At 32.1% G+C, this 27,254-nt stretch overlaps 2 protein-coding genes across 2 annotated transcripts; both read left to right on the top strand.

The window, feature by feature from the left end:
* The first annotated feature begins 725 nt into the window (after positions 1 to 725).
* LOC124838713 (autophagy-related protein 101) lies at positions 726 to 6,056 on the top strand. The gene is made up of 6 exons (XM_047314388.2): positions 726 to 1,007; positions 1,103 to 1,188; positions 1,550 to 1,645; positions 1,746 to 1,905; positions 2,042 to 2,207; positions 5,565 to 6,056. The coding sequence occupies exons 1-6, from the start codon at positions 938 to 940 to the stop codon at positions 5,638 to 5,640; spliced, it is 654 nt and encodes a 217-aa protein (XP_047170344.1). The 5' UTR covers positions 726 to 937; the 3' UTR covers positions 5,641 to 6,056.
* Positions 6,057 to 15,424: 9,368 nt separating this feature from the next.
* Positions 15,425 to 17,860, top strand: LOC124821212 (salicylic acid-binding protein 2-like). The gene is made up of 3 exons (XM_047293075.2): positions 15,425 to 15,968; positions 17,080 to 17,205; positions 17,301 to 17,860. Exons 1-3 carry the CDS (start codon positions 15,603 to 15,605, stop codon positions 17,580 to 17,582), a joined length of 774 nt encoding a protein of 257 aa, XP_047149031.2. The 5' UTR covers positions 15,425 to 15,602; the 3' UTR covers positions 17,583 to 17,860.
* The last annotated feature ends 9,394 nt before the right edge of the window (positions 17,861 to 27,254 follow it).

Here is a 27,254-nt window from a genome sequence, read left to right as displayed (position 1 = left end):
AAACATATTTAACCCTAAAAATAAAAATGAAACTCAATTAATAGAAATTTCTATTTATAATATGACTTTTAGTAATAAAATAATCGATATTATTTTTTAAGTTTATTATTAATTATTTTCTAATATATATATATATATATATATATATATATATATATATATATATATTATATTATATTATTAAAAGATGTATGAATAATTTGTATTATATTGCATTATCAAAATATATATGAATTTGGTACTTAAACATTCTATTTTTACTTTTGATTTTTAAATATAATTAAAAATGCAATAAAAATTTAAAATAATTTTTTTAATTGTGAATATATTTTCAGTTATTATTTTATGAGATAATATTTAAAAGTGTTTTGTGTAATTTGTTTTCGAGCTAAATGCACACTATTGAAAGATAATTATCTTAACACTAAGTAGGTATGATACCATGTCATATAAGCTAGTTTAAATATTAATATCATAAAAAAAATATGGAAATGTAATTTAATTAAAAAAATTGTTTTTAATTAAATTTAATTGAGAACTATGCATTTATAGTTTGAAATAAATATAATTAGTTAAAAGTTAATAATAACTGTAAATACTAGCTATATTAGATATTGATTGATAAAGTTTCAGGATTAACTAAATATATTTTAATAAAAAGTTAAAAAATCTTTATAATTAGTTAGTTGATATGACAAATGTTTGATGAAATTTGGTATTATACACTCTGTTATGGGTAAAGAAGGGAAAGTCATCATCTGCGCTTTCTCTCCCACTCTGATAGCTAACATGAAGAACTAATAGTAATTAGGAACTTGTACAGTGGGATCACGAACACTCTACGTTTACGCTATCTCCGTATACTCTTTCTTTCACGTTTTTTCTTCTCCTCTTCCTACACCTACACCACGCAGCCTTCCTAGGGTTTCATTCCATCATGAACTGTGAGGTCTGTCAGCTCAAGGAATTAGAACTCGAGCATTTCGAGATACGTGAGGTTTTGCGATGTAATTCCCCTGCTCCTATTGCTAATCAATTTTCTCAATTATGATTTTGTTGTTGGTTTTGTTCAATTGCAATAACTACAGTGACGGTGTTGCAGGCATATTGCACACCATCGTCTTTCACCGTGCCTTGGGTCTTGTGCGCCCTAAAGACGTTGACTTGGAGCTTTTTGATGTAACTTACGTATGTTTTCTATCTCAATATAGGGCTATTATCACTTGTGCTTCAATATCTTTAGTACTCTTTTTAACTGTCATATATCCATTACAATCACTTATAAGTGCATGTTTGGTTTCGAGTTGAAGAGTGGTTCTGGTCTAAAATTAACTGAGTTGAAGCAAGTTTAGATAGACTTTAGGTTGAAAAACAAATTTTTATATTGAATTTTATTACTATGTTACTTTTCGTATAAAAACAGCTAAGTATATATTGCTTCACTTCTAAACAAATTTTAATCAGAATCAATTTTGCAAACACTCACCTAAACACGCTAAATAAACTAATTGTATTGTGTTCTGTTTTTTATATCATTCTTGGTGCGTAGGTGCAATGTGGAGAGGCAGAGCTTGAAAAGAAAATAGATGAAAAGATTGAGCAGTTTGTTTGTTGGGTGGAGAAGCACCCAAACAAAAAGAGTCAGGTCAGTGATATGGTGAAAATGGTGATAGTAGGGTTATTGTATTTTGATTTTGTTTTGTTGTAATTAGTATTTTGACGGGGTTGTGAATTGGATAGTGCAGATATGTTTATCTTTCTATGAGGTGAAAAACAAACAGGCGTCTTGGTTCAGTAACAAGATTGAACGTTTGTATTGGGAGCAGTGGTATATTAATCTGAATGTGGCTCAGCATAAGTTGCATTCTAGCAAGTATCATCATCCCAAAGTTGTAGATCCAGGAGGTGCAGTTGCTTGCTCTGTTTGTCAAACTAAATCTCTTATGATGTTTCACTCCTACTAATTTAGTGTTTTCACTCCTTTACTTAGACGTTTATTGGTAGGATGCTGTTTACCTCCTTTTGTGTTTCTTATGTGTAGAGGGAGCGTTGGAGGATAGAAATGCCCGTAGTGCAGCACTGGAGGCAGCACTGCGTGAGGTTTTGTTTCAGATAATTAAATTTGTTAATGAGAAAAAGGATCACGTTCCTCCAATTCCAAATCTTGAGGGCGCTGTTTCATTTCCCTATGAAATTACAATACCTAGGTGAGTTGTGTGTACACCTTATCAGTTGTGATTTTGCATTTCTTATATTTCTTTAATATTCTGACCGCTCTGATTTTAAGGCAGTGTTCTACTTGGTTGATTGTGTTGATAACATGATATCTTTCAAGTTTTCTTTTTTCAATATGACTTGTAGAAAATCTATGAGCTATTGGAGTCCAAGGTTTTTGGATTGAGTGGGATTAAGTTGAAGTACATATATTGTAATAAAATGTAGTAAGATGAAATTAACAATGCTCTAGAGGTAAAATTTCAGAATAACACTGCCACAAACTGCACAATTTAGGCATCTTAGGTCCAACACCGGGGGACCATTCAAAGGATTCGAAAGTGCTTGTGATCATGAATTATCTACGAAATTAGAAAGGGATTTGATAATGCACAGGTTGTAGTTTATATTGGTCAGTCAAGTGCAAAAAAGGGTTCAGTGCATAGGGAAGGCCGTGGTAGATTAGTGGATTTACTAGAAATATAAAATTAGGGACAATCGTATATGAGAGAAAAACTGAGTGACATTTTTCAAGTAAAAGATGGCAAAAACTTACCCTATTTATGGCTTGGTCATGTTAGTAGTCCAATGAAATAATAAAATGTTAAGAATTAAGATAAGACCTCCCCCTCCTCACCCAGTAGATGAGAACTATTTGAAAATACTCCATTCTAAATGGCTTTTCTCTTTCACTGCAAATTAAGTTTTGACTGGACCACACTGGCGTCAAATGATCCATACAGCTAATTCCACATAGTGAGATTAGGCTTTACTGTTAATTTTACTCGTAATTAGGTGGAGGCAGAAAAAAATTGAATGGCTATGGTCTAGCTTGGTGGAAAGAATTGCAGACTTTAATGCGTACTGCAATGAATTTTGCTGTAGAGTTTAGTGGAAAGAGAGACCAGCCAGATAACAGAAATTACATTTTCATGAAAACTATTTTCAAGGTAGTGTTTAGTAACATGCATTGCTTAAGCGGCATTGCATGAGCTTATTGTTTTGAGAATGTAAATTTATTGAAAGGAAGCTGTCTCTTCTGCATAACTTGAAAAGTTTGAAATCATAAATGGTTTGATATAGATTGGGATCAGTGTTGAAAATTACTGTTGGCAGAGTTTAATGGAAGAGAGACCAGGGCAGAGAACATAAATTACATTTTCATGAAAACTATTTTCAGGGTAGTGTTTAGTAACATTCATTGTTTAAGAGCATTGCATCAGCTTATTGTTTGGAGAATGTAAATTTATTGAGAAGGTATCTATTCTGCATAACTTGAAAAGTTTCAAATCATAAATTGTTTTGTATGGATTGGGATCAGTGTTGAAGAAAATTCGTGTCGACATTATTTAGTATGTGATATTTTGTTACCCACTAATTTTACCTAATTTCATGACAAAACTTTTTACTGTAATTTGAATGTCCACCCTTTTGCTTTACCTATTTTCTTGCTTTTTTTGTGATGAATCATTTGTAAATAAAGGTGTCATTACTAGTTAGGTAAGACATCTCTAATTCGACAAATTCAAGTCGGATGCTTGCATCATGTTCTCTGTTTGAAATTGTTTGTATTCATTCGGACTTAATGCTTATGATAGCTAAAAGGTAGATTCATTTGTAGTGGCTTATCATTTTCCTAGGGCGTTGCATCATCCAATTATTGCTCTTAATGTAGTTCAACATGAATGATTATAAATAGAGATGCTGCTTAGTACTTCTTCACTCGAGCATTTCACCAAAATCTAGTCTTCAACTTGGTACTAACTTTAGCATTTCACCAAAATTTAGTCTTCAACTTGGTACTAGAGTAGGTTTATTGCCGCTCTGCTTGTCTCTGTTTTTGGACATTTTTCTGTGTTGTCTGCTATTGTCAGTCACCAACTGTAGCACTGTACATAATTTGGTACTTTTCGTCCACTGTGCATTTGTACACTGTTCACTGTTGTTTTATGTGTGCTTCAAGATATTCTCAAGTGTTTAAGGAAACATGTCAGAAGCAGGGTTTTTTTTTTCAGTAGTGCCTCAAGGCATAGTATTAATTGAAGACCATGCATAATAGATTCAAGCGAATTTATCGTGATGGCTCTTTATTCTCCTTAATGTCTCCTAAATTTCATCATATCTTCAACATAGCAAATGGTACACAGCCTTAACTCTTGCAAGCAGAGAAGTTCTTTCTAGGATTTGAACCCATGTTCTCTAGTTCACAAGGAATCCGTCCCTTCTTGTTGCACCAAAGTTCTTTCTTTTAGCAGAATGAATGCCTTGACCTTGATAGCTTATATTCCCTACTTATTGGGGAGCCCCTCCATCTATCATTATAGAATAGGTATTACAACTATATTTTTCATGACCTTTACTTTATATTATTTTGTTGTCACTAATTACTAATATTTCTAAAATTTTGTGTCACTGCAAAAGTATTCCCTAAATCAACTGGTCAAATGCTAATTAGGGTCTCTGCAAAACAATTCTGTGATATTTGCTTTGTGATCGGCGACACGATAAAGAGCTGTTAGAATTATTGTTGAAAAGTTCTCTAGATTGTGGTCTCTTTTAGATTGTCTTAGGTGCGGTCCCTTTGAGAACTACCTTAATGGCAATCTCAAGGGTGGTGATTTAGTTTCATCTAACTTAAATAAAGTTTGTAGAGCTTAAACAGTTCTCATTGGACAAGACAGTTTTGTAGAATCAAGTTATGTTATAGATCCAAATTCTAAGATAGCATTAGACGGCCATTTTTTTGTGGCAATCTTAATTGCAGTCTCATGTGTGTGATGGTATAGTCTGACATTGATTATAGACACGACTTGATAATAAAACTTATAAAATTTGAACAATCCTTACCTTACAATCTAATGAGATAAACCTAAACCCATATTTTAAGAATTATCATAAAACATAATTTATTTATTGATATTACATTTTTTTTTGTTATTCTAAAACTGAAAGAGGAAAACAGAATTTCAAAGACGTGACAATCTGAAATAGATGTCTTGCAGCAAATATATACAAACACAATAAGCAACATCTCCAAAATTCTAGCAGCAACAATTCAAACTAATTACCACTCTTTTAACAACATATCCCATACATTAATGATATACTGCCTTGAGATTATATTTTTGTATTTTTATTTTGAAAAGCTGAAGGAAATATAATTTGTTAAGATCTTCAGATTGGTTGTTTAGTATAAACAACAATTATTCCATGAGCCTAGATTTACAGAATATCTATATTGGATGAGATTACTACCCTCCGCATCTTGCGTCATGAATTGTAGTTAGTTACTTTTACTTTTGAAAGTTATGCTGAAGCTGCTGAGTTAACCTTGTGCTGTCAATGACCAGTTCATCAGATTCTGCATTTGGGATGGACATGATCAAGAGAATGCTCCAGACAGGGCATCCAACAATGCTGAGTTGATTGTCAAAGTTTGTAGAGCGGTCTATGGGGTTAAAGGTATTCTTGTTCATATGTTTAAGCTTGAAATATGATGCTAAAGAAAGCCAAGGAATGCAGGGTTCAATCTCATCGTGGATAGCATATAGCAGAATCTATAGGTGCAAAATGACTTAAATATATATTTTTTCAAATATACATCCTTGTTAAAGCTCTCGTTTTGTATGTGGTCTTTATTCTACTTATCTCTCAACACATTTATCCATGGTAACTGAAACGCTTCATTCCTTTGAAGCATAACAGGAAGTTAATCTTGAATTTAGGTCTTTCAGTTTATATGATATAGTGGTGAAGTCGTTGAGAAATTTGCAGTAAAGATTATGATAAAATATAGAAATGCTTTCAGTAAATTATGGAATTATCGGCATATTGATTATTTATTTTTGAATCGATATTTGTTACTTCGTAATCTGTTTGTCTAAATTGCGTCACGACACCTTCCGTCGTTACCTGGGTCACGAATGGGACACGGAACACATTTTCTTTGTATTTTGGATCATAAATGGGACACAGAATCCAAATTAGATTGAATGTTTTATGCTCCTTTGCTTTTAAGATACGTATCTGTCATAATAGATTCTGTCGTTCAGTAAGCTATTCTTCAGTCTTGTCTATTTCGTTGAGTTGTCACCCCCAAAGAGAGAAACACTCGTACATCTTCATCCTTCTTTCTCTAATTGTATGTAATATGCCCTCAAGACTCAACAAAATGCATAAGGGGACGAATAAATATATAAATAAATGCATTAATATTTCAGAATTTGAGTTTTGATTTATTTGTTTGAGTTCAAAAAACAATTTCCTTTAGATGTAAACTAAAAGTATTATAAAAGTTACATTAGACGACGCATTTTACAGAATAATGATATTAAAATTTATTTTAGATTTTGCTAAATATGTACTTTAGTTTTACAATTTTAAATTGTTTATTGTTTAAATAGATATAAGTGTATTGTATTTTCTAAAATGTATTTCACACTTTAAGGAATCAAATCCATAGAAGTTGTTAAATCGTAAAATGGGCTAAGCAGTGTTTGGAGGCTAATATATAGGTTAATCCTTCATGCACCCAATAAAATTTATCGCTGCACCCATAAAAAACATCCAGTAGTTTCCGGAAAATTTTCATAATAGAATTGGGGTAATTGTCTTCTGGACAAAAATATCCAGATTTGTTTTAATGTGTTAAGGAAAATGAAATCCAGAATGACATAGTGCTGGGAAATATTTGATAGAGTACAGGAAGTAATAATCTAATATTTTTTGCAATTCACTCTTTTTCATTATTTTTTCCCTTAAAAATAATAAAAGGGGATATGGTTTATTTTTTAAATACTTATGTTAGTTGTTGACTTACTAAAATTTATTTTGGAGACAAATCCTCTTGGGTTAAATTCCTTGAGTCTATTGGTACACAACTGTATGCCCAGTACACTGTAAACATCACCCTTAAGTATTATTCTCTCTTCATAAAAAATAACGAAAAATAAGTGCTAAGTTATCTATTAAAAAATAAACCAAGTTTAAAATAAAAAACTGACTTCTTAACAAAAGAATGAAAAAAGAAATCTCATTTCAGCCCTATAGAAAACTATTCCGGTAATTATCAAGTAGATATGAAAAAAAGATATCTCATATTCCATCAATTTATATATTAGGTTTGTGCTTTGGTCTCTCATATTGAACCAAGAAGCACATAACAAGTTTTGTTAGAGGACTCAATTATAATAAAAGTTTAATCAGTGGTCTACTTTTTTATTAAAAGTCACATATCGGTTTTTCAATTTTTTTATTGAGTTTTTATTTTTGGAAAATTAAAGTAATTAAGTTATTGTTGTTAATATACTCTGTTAAATTTATGTTTTTTATTTTTATTTTTTAAAATATTTTATTTTTTAAAATATTTTATTTTTATTTTTTTAAAATAAAAAATTTATTATTTATTAAAATGATATTATGTCACATGACAACGACAATGTGATATGACAATGACAAGATCATATATCATTACATTAATCTCAATTTAATGTCTATATTTTTATTGTTTCAATTTAGTTCTAGATTTTTTAAAATTAAATAATTTTATCATTTTTAAAATTCAAACCAAATTTAATTGGTATATAAATGTTATATAAATATTCTTATTAAATACTTTTAATAAAGTGAAGTTTTTTTATATTTATATTTAATTAATTATATAAATATTAATTATGTTATTTAAATTTTTACTTAAAGTATGTACTTTATATATCTGTAATTAGTTTTAGAATCTTAATCACAAAAATGTATAAATATCTCTATTTTATTTTTTCTTATTTTTTATATTGTTGTTGTTTGTGCTTTGTATACATAATACAAAATCATTTTAGTTGACATTTTTTTTATTTGAGATTTTTCTTTTAAGTCAAAACTATTTTTTTTAAATAACAAAATTTATCTCAAGTATTATAAGAGCCTATGTAAATATATGTTGGGAATTTTATCTGATAAAATTTTATATATCGTATTTTTCTGGGATAGTGAAAATTTTATAAAATTAAGCAAATTCTGTAACATCCCATAATCTCACTTTATAATTCATAGTTGATATATATACATATATGTATATACACACATACATACATACATACATATATATATATATATATATATATATATATATATATATATATATATATATATATATATATATATATATATATATATTTTAAACTCAGATTTCAACTACAAACTCATAAATGTAACTCGAATTCTTTTAATTTATTCTTCTATTTCTTTCTTCATCGGCACTGAATCAGACGACATTCCTTCATCAGTTTCCCTATAACAAATTATACGATCATCGCACATACACAAACAAGTAGGGTGAGCTAACATGCAACAAATTATTTATAAAACATGCATAATTACTTTGATATACTCAAAAAACATCATATAATAATTATGTTAGACACCCTCATACCATCATAGAAGAATCGCACCATAGACACTCATCCCATCATACCACAATCCCTAATAGACACTCATCCCACAATACCCAATATACACTCATTCCACAATACCCAATAGACACTCATTCCACAATACCCAATAGACACTCATTCCACAATACCCAATAGACACTCATTCCACAATATCCAATAGACACTCATTCCACAATACCCAATAGACACTCATTCCACAATACCCAATAGACACTCATTCCACAATACCCAATAGACACTTATTCCAGAATACCCAATAGACACTCATTCCACAATACCCAATAGACACTCATTCCACAATACCCAATAGACACTCATTCGGATGATACGTTGATGAGCGGTCACGGGAGGTTATGCATTTGTGATGACTTCTACTTCTTCTTACAAATACAGTTCCAAAATACTCCATACCATCCACAAGGTTAGTCCTCAACACTATGTCCAAAACCGACACATAGACCAGGACCTCCTGCCTCTCTCACCACATAATTCATCCTTCTCTACTTGAGACTGGATGATTATTAGAGTATCAGGATAACCTCCAACAACATGACCCTCAACATCAACATATACACTAATACCATATCATTACAGAATCTCTCCACGAGACTCATACCATGCTCATATTCCTCCACTCATATTATACCATTACAAAATCTCCCAATAATACTCATATCATGTTCAAATGCATAAATTCAAATCCAATATAAAATACAATCATCACAGAAATCATACAAAATGAATATATCACAAAATAAATTAACAATACTAAAATATCACTATAAATGGTCACCGGAGAAGAATCAAATGTTTGACGAATCAAACTCACCATAAACGCCAGTACATATGACTAGTCACAACTTACTGGATTTGACTAGGGCTGCTCTATGATCAGGGATGTACCAACTCCGGTTTTTAAGATTCCTCTATCCTACCATCACAATTATAACCTTAATATAAACGTTCTGGGGAACTAAGGAGTTGAATCTGGCATAGCCGGTTAGACATCTTCTTATCCTTCCAGAAAGATGAATCCATCACATATTTTATATCAATTGAGTATATTTAGAGCTGTCAAATGAGCCCCTTTAATAAGATTTGGCCCTAGCCCATGTGGATTGGGGCCAAAAAAGCCCACAGGGCCAAAAAAAACTCTTTATTAAAAAAGCCCACAGGGCTAAAAACCCCTAAAGCCCTATAGGCCAGGGCCAGCCCATGGGCTTTCCTTTTTACAAAATTTAACGTCTAGAAACATAATATCATCATACAAGTAATCACAAATCATATGTATTTTTTATCCAGCTTTCATTTTATCTTTGTTAGTAATAACTTATAACCATAATTGATTCATGTATAATTATATTTTTTTACCAATAAAATTAATTTTCTACTTCATAACTGTTTCTATATTAATTAGTTTAATAATAATGTTTTTATACAATTATTTCTTAATTTCCAAATTTTGTTTTGATAATTTTTTCATCTTAATTTTGGTTTCTTAATTTTGGTTTCTTAATTTTGGTTTGTAAATTTGACGGTTGAGAGATATCCACATAAAATAGGTTTAAAAGTTAAAAAATTTAATTTAATATGTAAAATTTTGATGGACTAACGAATTTATTTATAGATGGTAATCTATTTTGTCACTAGTTTAAATCAATATCATTCGATTAAGATTTATGATCAAAATTACATTATTTTTAATTGGTGTGAACATGTTAAAATTTTGACTTAATAACTTTTTAACTTTTTTAATTTTTCAAATTTAATAAATTAATATTTATTATTTACAAAGTTATATAATTCTTTTAAAAAAAATTTATGAAACGTATTATTTAGTCATTTACATCAATTTATATATTTTTATGTCTTTTTCATATATTTTATATTATATTCATTTGTCTTTTTTATTAGTTTCTTATTAAGAGACATTGATGTAATTTATTTATTATTATAATTATTATAATTTTTATTTATTTTATATGTTAATAATTAAATACAATAATAATTTTAATTTTAGTATTATAAATTATAACATTATATTTATTTAAAAATATTGTATCTATTATTTAATTATTTTTTATTACAATCGGCTCAATTATGATAAATAATTCAACAAAAACAATCTTTGTTGGATAAAGATAAGTATGATTTTAAAATATTAATTTAATTTAAAAGGTTAGAAAAAAAATATGATTTTATAACCACTAGGATTACATCTAGATCTTGTATACTAACATATATGATATTTATAAGAATTTTGTCTAACAAGGATTTTCACTAAAAAGTTAGTTCTTTTATTACGTGAAATTACTTTTAAACTTTACAAAGTTTGTGGTTTAATTTTTTAATGTATATATATCTATACAAAACATTCAACAAAAGAATTTTATATGACAAACTATAAAATATAAAAATTTTACACGGATATTAAAATTTATCCAATCAATAGATTTGAATTTAAAATCTATCCATAATTAATATTTCAAATATTTATATAGATATCAGAATTCGATTATTGAAAAATCGAATTTTCAACTGTGTTACTTTTATAATTTATTTTTTGAAATTTTTTTCATTTTCTTTTAAATAAAAATAATATTAAAAATTTTCTTTTTTAACTTTCCAAAATAATAAAATTATATATTTAAAATATACTTATAATTAAAAAATTATTTTAAATAAGTTTTTATAAAATCAATATTTATACATTTATATTTAATTAAAAAGATATTAAATATCATGTAAATTTTGAAAATTATTGAACTTGTAAAGTAAATAAAAGAAATAGCTAAAAAAACATTAAAAGTGAATTAATTTAGTTTGGGGGCTAGCCCCATCCTAACCCTACCCCAGCCCACTTTATGTGGGGCTTTAGGGGTTGGGGCTTTTAAAAAGCCCCCTATTAAGGGGGCTAGAAAATTGGGGCTTGATTTTAGAAGGGGTTAGGGTCAACCCATGGGCTAGGGACTCAAATGACACCTCTGAGTATATTGCATAATAGTTTAACAGTACTTAATCTATTCAATAGGATTTAAGTTAAAAACTTGTCGAGTAGACTTCCAGGAAAGAGAGGTGTGTCACTATGGACAACTTAAGTACCAAGTCTTTCCTTAGCCAAAGTGTTCCTCAACTAGTTTTTAACAAATTTCTTATTTACAGATTCAAAACAACAACATATAATATTAACACAAAAATTCAATACAACAAACACCTATGTTTTTCATTAACAATATTCACACAGAGTTTCAAGACATGAATAGTAATAAAACAATATTAAATCATAATATAAAAGCTTAGAAAGGTTAGTTCCCCTACCTCTATTCCAGACTTAATCTCTTGCTTAGAATTTGTTTCCCCGAAAACCCTCCAGAACCTCTACTCTTCTTGCAACTAAAAATTTCTTCCTAATTCTTTCTTCTCTATTTCTCAAGATTTCTCACTTGATTCTTCCTCTCCTTGTGCAGAATAACCTCTCCTCTCATGACTATTTATAGTCCAAAAATTTTACTATTTAACAATTTTTTAATATTATTTATTATTTTAATATTATTTTATTATATTAATATTTTAATCACCACTTGACATATCTGATCCCTCAATAAATGACTTCAAACGTGGAGTGCTTATCCACTATAACTATTTTTTTAATTTTTTTTACAAAACCTTCTAAAATAGGTTCTCAAAACTTCGAACTCATTCTTTCTGAAATTACTATAATTTTATATCAAAAATTTTAATTTTTCTACCATAATTTTCTATTTTATTATATCTTCGATCCATTAAAATCATTATTACTTATGAAATACTAAAATTTACTATTATAGATATTTTTCATGGGTATTACAAATTCCACGAGGGAATATTTTAGAACATTACGTAGTGGAAATGTTTTAGGATAATACACATGTTACAGCATTTCATGAATCACGTTGATTAAATGCCATAAATTAGTGTAGGCTATGAAGGGAATGCTATTAGCGTTTACCAAACAAGCTCTAGTACAACAAAATAAAAAAATAAAAAGTTTAGAATCAGTCAAATGGACATTAAACTCATGCTAAGAACTGAAAAAAAAAATAGTACCAATTAATTAGCGTCATGAAAACACAAATAGAGAGAATAAATAATACTATGAATTAAATAATAATATTTGAATGTAGTTATTGACAAGTTGATTATAAATATTATAATATAAATAAAATACAAATTATTTTTTCATGCGGTTAGCCAACGTAAACCAATCATTTTTTTTATTAAAAAAATGTCGGTCAAGCCAAGACATTGTTATTGACAATACAGTGTCGGTCTAACCAACACTTAAGAATATTTTTTAAAAAGTGACTAAAATGAATTGAACACACGGAAATAATTTTTGCATATATATAGTGTCGAATGCCAAACTTATTTTCCTTATTTTTCTCCAAAAATCCTACGTTAAACTGATTTTTCTCCCCTCCAATATTCTCCAATTCCTAGTTGTCTCGTGTGCTACCCAAATTGTAGCATTGTTTTCGTCATTGGTGAGCTTAAAAACCCAACTAGTTTACTATTAACGTAGTAAGTAATTTTCCTTACCCTTTATATTTCAATTGTGAGGTAAATTGAGAAACCCTAATATTATGCAGGTTACGTGGTTGAAATCAGGTGACGATTTGAAGCCAAAATCTTGAAGGTGGAGAGGCATATAGAGGTCGTGGTCATGAGCAAAGAAAGGGTTCACGTGTGGAGCTGAAACTCTAAATTTAAGGTAAGTTTTGTTTGTTTTGTTAGAACAAGTATTCAATACATCGTACTGCATTCTTTTTCTATGTACTTTAGTTTTTGGAATTAGTTGGTATGGTAGTTGGCCAAATTGTTGTGGTTTGGAGTGTTAGTTTATACATCCATAACAAATCAATAACAAATGAATAATTAAATCCTTTAAATAATTGAGTAATTTTTAAAGTTATTTTAAATCTGGATTGGTCATAGAAAATAATGTAAATCAAATGTATTTGACTTTCCAATAATAAAACACTTTATTAAGTTCTCTTTTATTTTTCTCTTTTGATAGAAATAAAGGAAAAAGAAAAAAAAAATATGTATACACATTTACAAATGAATACCATAATCTATGAAATTTTTTCTATTATTTTTTCTTAAATTTTAATATTTCTAATTTGACTATTTGTCAAATTAAAATATTATTTATAATCTTTACACATTAATTTTTCATGATATTTATGTTTTTAATCGTAGATATATCTTTATTATATCACTTTAATAATTTAACTAATAACATAATTACTTTAACACATTTAGTTTTGGATATTTTATTTTTATACTAATGCAAAACGGACTCTGATTCGTTGTTAGTGTCAGTTATTTATCATTTTTCTTAATTTTGAGTTAATGTTGATTACAGATTTTCTTGTAGTTTAAGGAGATAATAAGGTGTGATGAAATTTCAAGGGACTATTTATTGAAAAAAAAACATTAAAAAATTAATTATAAAAAAACACATCATTATTATATTTTTGACAGGAAAGATTGATGTAACTAATTGTAGGAATCTCCCGGCAATTTCATGAAAATAGCTCTTTTCTTTTCTGATCGTGATGATTGAGTTATAAATTACGGAAGATGTTAAGCAGTCTTCGAACTGATTACTGGTGACCCAGCAAATCGCACTGATCATGAATTTGGTCCCTCCATTGTTAAATGTTATCACTTTAATACACGTGTTACCATAGGTTTATAGTGGGATTGACATGCCACGAAAGTATCTCTGGACTATAGTTCCAATAAGAGTTAAACGGAGTTAAGAGATAATTAATGTTATAACGATTATTATGAAGCGGTTAAAGTTTGCATTTATTAAAATAGGGATTGAATTTCAAGGTAAACTTTATTTTCTGAATCATTATTGAATTATTAAATATCTAGAAAAAAATTCTGACTTGAGTATCAAGTGTATTTTGCACGTCATTTCACACGCCGTCGATTGTGTAGAGCAAGAAAAGAAACGTTCAACACACCGAAACATCACTCAGAGAATATCCTTATTCCAAATCAACCAAAACATTAGGAATCTCCATCAATCTCATGAAAATAGCTTTTTTTTTTCTTTTCTGATCGTGATGATTGAGTCATAAATTACGGAAGATGTTAACAACAGTCTTCGAACTGATTACTGGTGACCCAGCAAATCGTATTAATCATGAATTTGGTCCCTCCATTGTTAAATGTTATCACTTTAATATATGCATTTAAAAACTGAAAGAAAAAAAAAAAAGAGTAGTCTTCTAATTTTCTGATCTGTCTTTTTCTCCCATTAAGTGTTCTGCACTATTTGCTTGCACGACACATTTCTTTGCAATGCTTATTGTAACACCATTAATGTTCAGTGCTTAAAAATATTAAAATCTAAAATTTATAAAATAAAATAAAAGTCAATTGGAAGAATTAATAAAAATATTCAAATTTAAATAAATGAAATAAATATTTAAGTTTATATTTCAACAGTGTAATGAATGAAAAAAAATTTGGTATTTTAAATTTCCACATATAAACCAGTCACTATAAATAAATTTTCATTTCATTTATTAAATTTGTTCTATCAAAATTTAAAATATGTAATTTCTTAAATATTTATGTGTTTTTGAATTATTTTATTTAAAGGCTAAAAATTAGTTGTTTATTTTTTTTTTTATAAACTGTTATGAAATAGTCATCGGTATGAATTCGGCTAAAAGTTTAGTTAAAGTCTCCAATTCATTCATTCGTTTTGCAAAGTAATAAGAAATAGTCTTTCTCCATCGTGTGAATGTTTTTCTTCTCAACATTTATTGCCGATAATTTCAACTTTTGTGTACAAATCGGACCGATTTCAGTGTGTATATATATTATTGTTATTAGGCCATATGAGAAAAGAGAACTGAAAAATCAAAAGAAAAGGTGATGGGTTCAGAAAAAAAGCATTTTGTTCTGGTGCATGGAGCTTGCCATGGAGCTTGGAGTTGGTACAAGCTGAAGCCACTCTTGGAATCTTCTGGCCACAAGGTCTCGGTGTTGGACCTTGCAGCTTCTGGCACCAATCTGCAGAAGATTGAAGATGTTCATAGTTTCTCACAGTACTCTGAACCTTTGCTGCAGCTATTGGCAACAATTCCCTCAGATGAAAAGGTTATTCTGGTCGGTCATAGTCTTGGGGGACTCAACATAGCACTTGCCATGGAGAAATTCCCAGAAAAAGTTGCTGTTGCTGTTTTCTTAACAGCTGTTGTTCCAGATATTCAGCACAAGCCATCCTATGTTTTACAAAAGGTTTCTTTCTCACCATACACTACTTCCTACAGATTTCCACCATGTTTTCACCCCTAGCAAAATATACACAGGACTATTTTTTGGAGTTTCATAATATTTTGTAATAAATTGTGTTAAAAAAATTTCCCAGAATTTAAAACATTTTTAGTACTTTATTAAAATATATTAAAACCAATGTTATATATATATACACACATTTAAAACGTATAAAAGTAAAATTAAGTTAATTATATTAGGATTACTATTAAGTTTTAACTTTCCTTTTTTCACGAAAAATATATACAAATGATATTTTGACAATCAACACAATCATTTAATAGCTAATTATATCAATATAAATCAATAATTAGTGAATTAAATGAATTGGTGAATAACGTTGTTAGTACATTATAGTAATATAGATAAATAATTGGTGAATTAAATTGGATTATCGTGTGATTACATATTTAAATGAATTTGTTAATGTATCAATGTCCTTTAATTTAATAATTAGATATAATTAAAAATAATATTTTATAGGTCCCAAATTTCCGTCTTTGATGACTATCGATAATGTTGATAGTGCTCCACGACACAAACCGGGGATTAAAGATGTAACATGGCCCATATATTATTCTTCGTAGAAATATCTTAACAACGTGTCGGTATCCAACTTTCCCAAATATGCAACCATATTCCTTTTAGAAATATGTAGTTTCATAAATAAGAAATACATTTAGATAAGTTTATTAATTGTAAACTGACGATGCAACATCTTTTTATTTTAATTAATAATACATGCATAGAGATTAACCTTTTGTTTTAAAAAATAGACATACATATATATTCATATTAACTGTATTATATACTAATATCAAGTCTACAATATCAAGATTATTTATTAAATAGTTAACCATTCTGTAAATTTCAACATAACGATGAATATAATAATAATAGAGTTTTCATCAGATAAGATAACATCTGTTGCAAGGATAACTCAAATGCAAAAAGTATATAAAAAATATTATCTTCTCCTCTGAATAGTTACATACACATTTGCGTCTTGTTTTCTAAGAAATCAAAGAAAATAGGAAAAATAAGCTTACCATGGCCATTTTCTTGACTTAAACAGTACATTGAGAGTGTTCCAGCTCCGAATTGGTTAGACTGTGAATTCTTGCAGAGTGGAAAGAAAACAGTAGTTCTTTTTGGTCCCAAATTCTCGTCCACCAAACTCTACCAAGGCTCCTCCGTTGAGGTATAATTATTACATGTTGCAACATTCTATTCCACAATGGAAAAAAGTAGTATGTTTTTTTTTATGAAAATAAAAATAAGGATTCGATTTTGCAGGATATAGAATTGGCCAAAACTCTGTTAAGACCAAGTTCCCTCTTCATCGAAGACTTGTCTCAGCAGACAAATTTTTCTAAAGAGAGATATGGGTCAGTTACTCTTGCTTTTATTGTTTGCACTGAGGACCTTGGAATTCCATTGAATTTTCAGCACTGGATGATTAAGAATGCTGGTGTCGATAACGTTGTAGAGATTAAAGGTGCTGATCATATGGCTATGCTTAGCAAGCCACAAGAACTATGCGATTCTCTGCAGCAAATAGCTGCTAAATATGCATGAATTCACGAAGCAGCCTTCATTTGTTGCGTTTTGAAACTAACATGTCTTCTAATTATAAGTTCATATATCCCATGAGTAATATCAATACAAGTACGAAGTTATATCCTAAAGACAAATTCATTCTGAGTTTTTCATTTCTTGAATTTCTTTATGTTAATTTATAAAGAAAAAATGAATAAAAGAAACTGCTTCGGCTTTCTCCTATTCCGCCTCTATGCTCTTCGTTTTTTTTTCATGTTTCACAGGTGTGCTGTGGTGGTAAATGAAGTGGATCTATCATATTGGACAAACCAAGAAACTCCTTGGCTCTTGTTTTCTCCCTACCTCTTCTCCTCGAACCATTCTTCCTGTTGCACCATACAAACCCTAGTCTGGGTGTTTCATTTTAGGTTTAAACGCTTGGATCATCCTCGTATTTCTTGTGAAATCTCAAGTGGGTCCTCGTTTTTTAAACTGTCAAAATTGGGTTCATATATTTATAAAATTGAGTCAATTTTGTCCTCTCCATTAAGTTTTAACAAACGGCATTAAACTGTGATGACGTAGTACACGCTATTGTAAAGTGTTTTATTACGGGGAATTTCTTTTAAAATTAAGAGATTTTATGCGGCAAAACTTATTCCAAACCCATAAATTTGTTCCTAATCGAACATAGGCAAAATGAGTGAGATTCGGGATTTGAATGGCGAAATGGTACTTGGGCGCGTGCTGAGTCTCTCGCCGGAAGACGAGGAGTTGGTGAGAAAGAGGAGAAAGTTTCCAAACAGGAAACTTTGGGATAAATAACAAACTTCTGCTTGATCCAATTCTAGCAACTTTGGGATATCATCCTGAAGTGTTTTCTCTTGACCAATTTTCATCAATGGATTCAACCACCAAAACGACATTCTACTAAGGAATCCAACTTTAGCATATGGGGTTACGTAGTTATAAGGATCAATTTCATCAAAGTGGTTGTTTAAAGAGTGATAAAAGTCTTCATCAATACTTGTAGCAATGTCTTCATATTTTGATGTTTTGTAAGTTCACAAGAGTAGTAAAATTGCTCCTGGAAAAGATAGAACATCTAAAGCTTCCTTGAAGGTCAGTTCTCTTCTATAAATTGCATAAGTGAAAACAACCACAACCATGACCTTGGAAGTTGTTTCAGCTCAAGACTTACACTTAATCCTATTAACAACCATCTGAATCCTTCAAAGAGTTCTAGCAACCACCCATTAAGTGGATGAAGAGTGTAACTCTTCCGTAAGTTTTCCTCTAAAACCCAAATACAACAACCCCAGAGATGCATTGGTTATGGGAAGAAATTAGCTGCAAGTTTGAATATCTTTCCACTTGGAACATACCCTGAAATGGTCCGAACAAATACTCCCTCTTCCCTCTCCACCCTCAGACACACCTGTGTCCCAAGTTCACTATGTCCGCTTCCTGGACTTCTTGAAGGCCCATTGGGCCCCGCCGTTCACCCCCGACATCCTCCTCTACTTCCTAAAATTGAAGCTCCACCACCCTTCCTTCTCTCAACACCGACAAGCTCTGTGGCGAGATGCTCGACCTCCAGCACGTCGCCGCCTTCCTCTACCGCACCAAGATCCACGCCTCCACTAACTCTTCCGTCACTGTCGGCTACGATCTCTGCATTGTTATTGTCGGTGCCCGCCAAGTCGCCGGTGAGTCCCGCCTCAATCTGCTCCAGCGGAACCTTTCCCTCTTCCGCCACATCATACCGCCGCTTGTTCGTCACTTCCTCGACACCACTCTCCTAAATCAAAGCCTTTCAAGAAAACAAAATCCCTAAATTTTAACATAAATCAATTCCACGTATTCAAACATACACATCAAAATATAATATTATCTGTAAATCAAAATATGATTCACTTGAGATTCTCCAAACGATCAGAGAGTTTAAACCTTCATTTGATCTCTTTTTATAATTTTCGTTTCCTTTCATAGTTCATGATATTGTATTGTTAGTAGCTTTCCTTTGTATTGTTTCATTCTTTTGACGAGAAGTTTTTTGTTTCCCAAACTTTTCAGGTTTTGTTGTCGTTTTTTACCACTTTTTTGGATTTTTTTATGAAACGCTTTTGAGCATGATTATGTAAAGATGGTAATTTTGATTTTTCCAGTTCTTTATTTTCATGCTTTTTCTCACGAGTACCACACTTTGTTAAATGTTAATATTTAAGGGCAAAACTATGATTGGACTTCAGACTCAAAAACAAAGAATAGCTTAGATGCGATTATTGATCCTCACCATGACAATCTCTTTAGTTTTTCAACGTATTTAAATTGATGTCTTTAATCGTACTAATTATCCAAGAAACTTAAATTTATCTGTTAATTTTTGCTAGGTCTTAGATTCGTAGTGTCACTAGTGAAATAGTTAATACAGTACTATAATTAAAGTGAATTATGTAACGATGGTTCTCATTTTAACTGTTATAGAACATTAAAAAGTGACGATGATATTGCATATAACCGTCATTAAACCCTTCCTCAAAAGGTTAAAAAACTTAACCTTTTCACTTCCTTGTGTCGCGCATGAAAAATTCTTTTTCTTCACTTTCCATAGTTGATGGTCTTCTTCTTCGACGAACAATTCTTCACGTTTAAAGCTATTTTTGAGACACACTTAGTCGTTGTTCTTTGTCCGGACCACTAACATTGTTGTTCTTCATTTTCATAAGGTTAAACACCCACGTTTTTAATCAGCCACCATCCTCATCATCCCACCTTTGTCTGATAGAAGGTGTTCGTCTTCCCAAAGGTCTCTGCTGCTAGTCATTGCCATTTGTCGTTCATGGTTGCTAACAATTGTTGCTCGTTTGATAGAAAAAAACTTAAAACAATGATGATAACTCAACATGTTATTGAAGATACTATGAATAAGGCTCATATGAATAAAAGCAAATTATTTTTTAGTTCTGATAGCACTAAATTGATTTTAAATCAATTAAGTTCATTCCCATTACGTGTGGAAAATTGTTAGAGACTATATTATTAAGAGGTTAAATTTTGTAATTAAAATTCTATGTAGTGTAAGAATTTTAGTTTAAGCAAAGTTTTTAATAATTTTCATATCCTTTACAAGTGGTGTTGAGTGAAACAACTTGTTTCGGATGTGAAGGGATGTGCCGTCCAATGTCTCCACTTCCTTCTCTGCTCGTACTTCGTATGTCTGGCCCTCCGTCCTCGCTCCTCAATTTTCTTCTCAGTGCGCGAGTGGGAGACCTGCGAAAGATTCTCCAATGCCAAAGTCAGTTTGAGAGCAATGGCTTTCTCTATCGAACAGTAATAAATGCGCAGTAAATGCAACCTATCTACCACTCACCCTGGATCTGTATTTATAGTTTTCGTTATGGGCTTGGGATTAGTGAAAAGTTAATCACGGCCCAAATTCAGCCCAATAGCTTTTAACCTCAACTTACCTTAAACCTGGTTAATTAGCGACATGGTCGGCCGGTCTCCCAAAGTTTGGCCTCTCAGGCGGTATGACCGGCCAGCCCCATTGTTGTTTATCTGGATGACGAGCGGCAAGGTTGCGTGATCGTGGATGCACGGGCGTGATTGCGGACGTACGGGCGTCCGGCTTACCACGCCCGACCCTTCGTGATGGTAGCAGAAGGGTAGCGTGTTTGGTCCATTGTGTTTACGCGGACGTCCGGCCTATTTGGCGTCTGGTCCCTACTGGTACACAAGCCCCCCAAGCCCTAGTATACGCAGTGTACGTAGGACTTTAAGCGTGGCGTTTTGAGGGTCAGCGGACTGGTATTGGGCCGGATTTCATGGGCTTTTGGATTTGGATTTCTGGCGGGAAACACGTGTCATGTATGTAGTGATGGAAGTTGAAGTGGATTCGAATCTGGAGTGTTGATCGTGCTGGCTTTCGACAGTGCGGATGCGCTCGACAATTACAAAAAATTCTCTATAAATAGGGGATGTAGGTGTTGTCACTCTCACTTTCTCCGCTTCATTCAAGCTTGATATTCTTTTTTCCTCAGGTAATAAATGGCTGCAGTCCATATTGAATCTTCTTGTGAGTCGTCGGGCGGAATCCGGGGGGGTTCGGCGAGGGGTGATGGCGAGCACAGCGCTTCTCCAAGTTCGGTCTCCTCACGATTTCTAGAGGAGGTCGTCGGGTCTTCGGGGCCGGATCTAGCAGCTCCGGACGCGACGGGCGACCGGATAATCCATGACATCCTCATCTTCTTGCTTAGGGGTGGTGTTCGTGTAGATGGTTCCCCATACGAGCCGGATGGTGATGGAACCGTGGTGACCGAATATGACTGGGCTCCTTACGGCGCTAGCTTGTACGCTTCAGCATATGCTACCTGCGACCTACTAGAGTGGAGGGTCAACCGCACTCATATCGTCCGGGACGTGGAGGACTCAAGACTGATCCGGGCAGGAGTTAGTCTGAGAAATGAAAGGGTCTATTATGGGAAGAGGTCGAACCCGGACGACTTCTTCTACATGTATGCCAACGTATTCGCTCAGCTCTTTGTCCGGGTGCCTTTTACAAAATTTCAAATGGCCGTCCTTCGGGAGGCTAACGTGGCCCCGACACGGTTGCATCCTAACTCCTGGGCGGCCGTGCAAGCGTTCCTAGCTATGTGCTTGGCCGTGGGCGTTACTCCGATGGTCTCGGTCTTCTTTCACTACTTCGAAGTCCGTCCGCCTCCCCATGGTGGTTGGGTGTCGTTAACTTCTGTTCCGGATAGGACACTCTTCCGTCCCTTCTCAGACTCGTTCAAAAACTTCAAGCATCATTATTTCAAAGTTATCATCGATGCTGCCGGCCGCCACGAGTTCCACGCTGCCGAGGGGAACCCCTTGTTCCCTTTTTACTGGACGAGGTAGCCCCGAAAAATAAGAGCATTCCCTGTGAGAGTGTTGGCTCCTTCCGATTTAGAGGTCGTGCGTACCATTAACGCCCTCCCCCGCCGGATATCCGCCCGTCACTTGGTCGAATGCCTTTGTCTTGAGGATTGTGAACAAAAGGCGTTCGGTATGATATTATTATGTTGGATTTATTTGTATTTAGTATGCTGATCTTAACGTTTCTGAGTTGATTTTTTTCTTCCAGATCTCATGACGACTCCTGCTCCCCGCCAATCCAACTTTATGGCCTCCAGGAAGTGAGCCGGGGCCAATTCGTCATCGGCCCGGGCAAGGGTTGCGCAGAACGCTCCTCATCCCCCTCCCATGAGGCGATCCTCCTCGTCCGGTCGTCTACCCCCGGTACTCTTGGTGCAGCCGCAACAAATCCCCCAAGTCGAAGTGGCCGGGGGTTCTGTTCCCGTGAACCGGGGGCCTGGTCCGGATCCCCTCTCGGGTCTCGCGGCCGTGCTTGTGGATCCGTCTTCTGAGGCGGCCACCGCCTCCGTTGCTCCTTTAGTGCGCAAGAGGAAGGACCCTGTAGGCGAGGGTCGCAAGGACAAAGAAGCTTCGTCGTCTCGGTCGGCATCGAAGAAAGCCCGCAAGGGTAAGGAAAAGGTCCCGTCGGCACCATTATCGGGCGGAATTTTTAGTCTGACATTCAGCATGAGTGACCGGACGAAATTCCACATGAGCTCCTCCTAGCGGGCCCTTATTGAGCCGCTTTCTGAGACGGAGTTAAGCAACGCCATGCTGGAGATGTCGACTCGGGCGGCCTCCCTTGCGTGGTATTTGAAGGAGTTCGCCGACCGCCCGAGGGTGGAGGACGTTCGTGCTGAACTTTTGGCCGAGAAAAGTAATTCGGCCACCCTCTAGTCGACAATGGAGCAGTTGATCCTGAACCATTGTTGTTGTGATGTGAACATTGCATATCTTTTCCGCAAGGCACAACGGTGGACTTCGGGCTGTTACAAAATATCCTCCACAAGCCATGGGTTTTTGGCCCATCTTAACCTCCCTCCTCCATCTATAAATACATACGCTTTACTTCCTCTGAAAATACAACATTGCCTTTCAATCTCTCTCATTTTCTTTCTCTTCTCTCTTTCTTTTATTATCTAAGGTTTATTATCTAAGGTTTAGTTCTTAAAGAGTTTTTTATTAACTTTTAGATCCTCGAAAAATTTGGGAAGTTCTTAAGAAATTTGTGTAACACAAGTTCTTAAAAACAATAAATTTACATGCTCTAAAAATCAAGTTTTATTCGTATTTTTTTAGCTTTTAAAGTTTGGGGCAAACTATATCAAAGTTGGTGACAATTTAATATTAAATTTTTGTTTTATGACTCATATTAGAGTTTTGTTTCATAGCACAATTTGATATTAGACAAAAATTTTGAAATCAAAGTCGTACTTTCAAACGGAACCTTTTCATTTTAAAGTAGTACTTCTCACACCTAGATTAGTAATTTTTTAAAAGTTTACCCGATTTTGTAAATTCTCTGTAAATCTGCATCATTCTTGTAGCAACCGTTTCAAAGAAATATATAATGATATTTAGAAGAGTAAGTACTTCAATCTATGCTTTAATACATTATACATTAGGTAAACATGTGGAGAACTAATATATAATAGGCAAAAATCCTCTTTTTATCCTAACTTGGTTGAAATTATTCAATTTGGTCCTTTATTTTTCTTCTTCCAATTTTTTTTCTAAAACAATTCAATTAGGTTATTTGTATTAGATTGATGTTAACGTCGTTTTTACACATGTCACGTGTCATTTTTTGGTATTTCAGTTTCATTTAAAAAAAAATTTTGGTCATGTGTGAGGTTCTTGTCGTGTTATGTGAGAGTATTAGCGTCATATGACATTGTCAGGTGTCAGTGTCAGTGTCACTTGACAGCGTCTTGAATTTAATTTAGTCTTTATATTTGAAATATTTATTCAATTGAGTCCCAATTTTAGTCTCCATATACAACTTATATATACATTCGTCCATTTTAAAAAAATTGGGATTCAATTGAATCAAAATTTCAAATTTATAGACTGAATTAAATACACACTAATACTGACACATGACATTGACACGGACACATATGACTGATAATGTTAACATTGTTACGTGATACTGACACTCTCATATGACATGATAAGGATCTTACATGTGACAAAAAACACACTTAAAAAACGATTAAAATAAATAAATAAAAGTTTGAAAAGTAAAAATATCACAAACATATAGAAAGACTATGTTAACCTCAAACTAGCAAAAATAATCAAATTAAATAATTCAAATGAAAATTATAAACAAGAGAGGATTTAGTCTATATAATTGAATCTCAATCTACTCAGAAAAATATCTCTTATAAAGATGAAATCACTAAAGAATTTTTTTTAACTAATATTGTATATATATTATTATATATATCTTATAAATAGATTATAGTACCCCAAATACTCTATCATAATTATAATATCTTTTGCTCATATACAAAAAATAATGAAATGAAAGACCTCCCACCATTACCGTTAATTCTTACTCTTAACCATACATAGCCACCTCAGCTTATTTTTAACGTCGTTAGTTTTGAAAGACAAAAAATTATGATTTTCTTAAAGAGAATGATGAAAATGTAGCTTAGTTTGAAAGAGGGACTAAAAACAAATTCACTTCATAGTTAAGGGACTAAAAATATATTTAACCCTAATTATAAAATATCTTTTGCTCATATACAAAAATAAAAGAAAAGAATTAACGTCCCACCATTGCCGTTAATTCTTACTCTTAATGCAAGATCATGTTTGTACCTGGATAACGAAGATTCCCAATTGCTTTAAATAAAAATTGAGGATCAGATAGTGCTCCTCACAAAATTGAAATCCAACTGAAAAATAAGGAAAAATTCCCAACATGACTTTTATTTTCCAGAACAAGAGTATTATAGACAACTATTTTTCACTATTATATATAATGTTTCTCCGCATATTATCGCTGATGTGACAATGATAATTTGGCTTTTTTTTATACAAAAGAAATGAAATAGTACGTGAAGGAGCTTCAAAACAGTTAAACAAATCATCTAAATCTTTAAGATTGATGATAACATTAGTCCTATCTACCTTATAAATAGATGTCCCACCACCAACTTGAAATGTAGGATTGATCATCCATGGCTCTCTCTGTTGAAGTTTTTCACAAAAGTAAAGATTTCTAAGATGTTGTGGAGACTGATTGCAAGTGTTCAAGACAAAAAAGAAAAGTTGTTGCACATAATTTCGTTATATTATTTCAAAATGCAAACCACTTCCTTAAGAGTTAACAAATTTGTTTGTTTGGCTACGAAACATAAATTTTGTCACACATACATTAATTAGGGTCACTAATTAATATGCTAGTCCACCATTTCAATGTTTAATATCTTAACGTATTGTTAAACACATTCATTTTGATATAATATAAGCTATTCTTCATAACAAAAAGAGGCTGAATGTAAAATCTTAATAAATCTTAGAATTGTACACTTATACACTATAGAATCTATCAAGTAATAAAATTATGATTTTAAAACATAGAAAATCTAAAATTTTCAATTGTGTGTTTATATATATATATATATATATATGGGTTTGCTAACGCACGTACACTTGTTTTTCAGTTGGTACATTTTAGTAATGTGTATCGGGTTTTAGTAGACAAAAATACCCTTATATATCATGGATTATAACTTTTAAGGTTAAGGGTATTTTAATAATTTTCATTCTCAAAACTAAAAAAAAAAAACCCCAAATCCTTAGTCACCTCTCTCATTCCTCTCAACCCTTTCTCTTTCATCTCTCTCACTCTAACATTTTCTCTGTCATCCCTACTGTAGCCCCAATTGAAAAAATCAGAAAACACTTGCCGTTAAACAATTTGCCTTTGTAAAAAGTTGAGTCATTGACATATTCACCTTCAGACAAAGGTTCATTCAAGATCTCTTCAATTTCACCATCTTCACTAACCTCTCTAATTTCATCATCCACATATGTTGAATCATCATCTCTTTTAAACCCTCCAAGCCAATTACCAATTCCTTCGGATGTCATTATGCTTGTGAAAATTAGATAAAATTATATACGACACAAATTATAAAATGATTTATGATTTTTTCCAGGCCAATTACCAATTCCTTTGATATCATTATTATGCTTGTGAAAATTAGATAAGGCAAAAATTATAAAATAAAAACTCATTATAAAATCATTTTTTGTAAGAAATTGTTTAACAAGGAGTATGTCTGATTTTTTCCAAGTCAATTACCAATTCCTTTATACTTGTGAAAATTGGATAAAATTAGATAAGACAAAAATTATAAAATGAAAACTCATTATAAAATCATTTTTTGTAAGATTGTTTAACGGCAAGTGTTTCTGATTTTTTGAATTGGGGTTATAATAGGGATGACAGAGAAAAGGTTGGAGTGAGAGAGATGAAACAGAAAGGGTTGAGGGGAATGAGAGAGGTCAGTAAGGGTTTGGAGGTTTCTTTTTTTTAGTTTTGAGAATGAAAATTATTAAATACCCTTAACCTTAAAACTTAGAATCCATGATATATAAGAGTATTTTTGTCTACTAAAACCTGATACACATTGCTAAAATGTACCAAAAGAAAAACAGACGTATGCGCGTTAGCAAACCCCATATATATATATATATATATATATATATATATATATATATATATAATTGTGAAATTTGAGTCGTTTAACTAGATGATTAATATTAGAATTTACTTAGTAGTCACGTTCT

Source organism: Vigna umbellata, chromosome 1, assembly GCF_029865625.1.
Source record: "Vigna umbellata cultivar VRB3 chromosome 1, Vumbellata_1.0, whole genome shotgun sequence".
Lineage (NCBI taxonomy): Eukaryota > Viridiplantae > Streptophyta > Magnoliopsida > Fabales > Fabaceae > Vigna > Vigna umbellata.
This window is presented reverse-complemented; position numbering and strand designations above follow the sequence as displayed.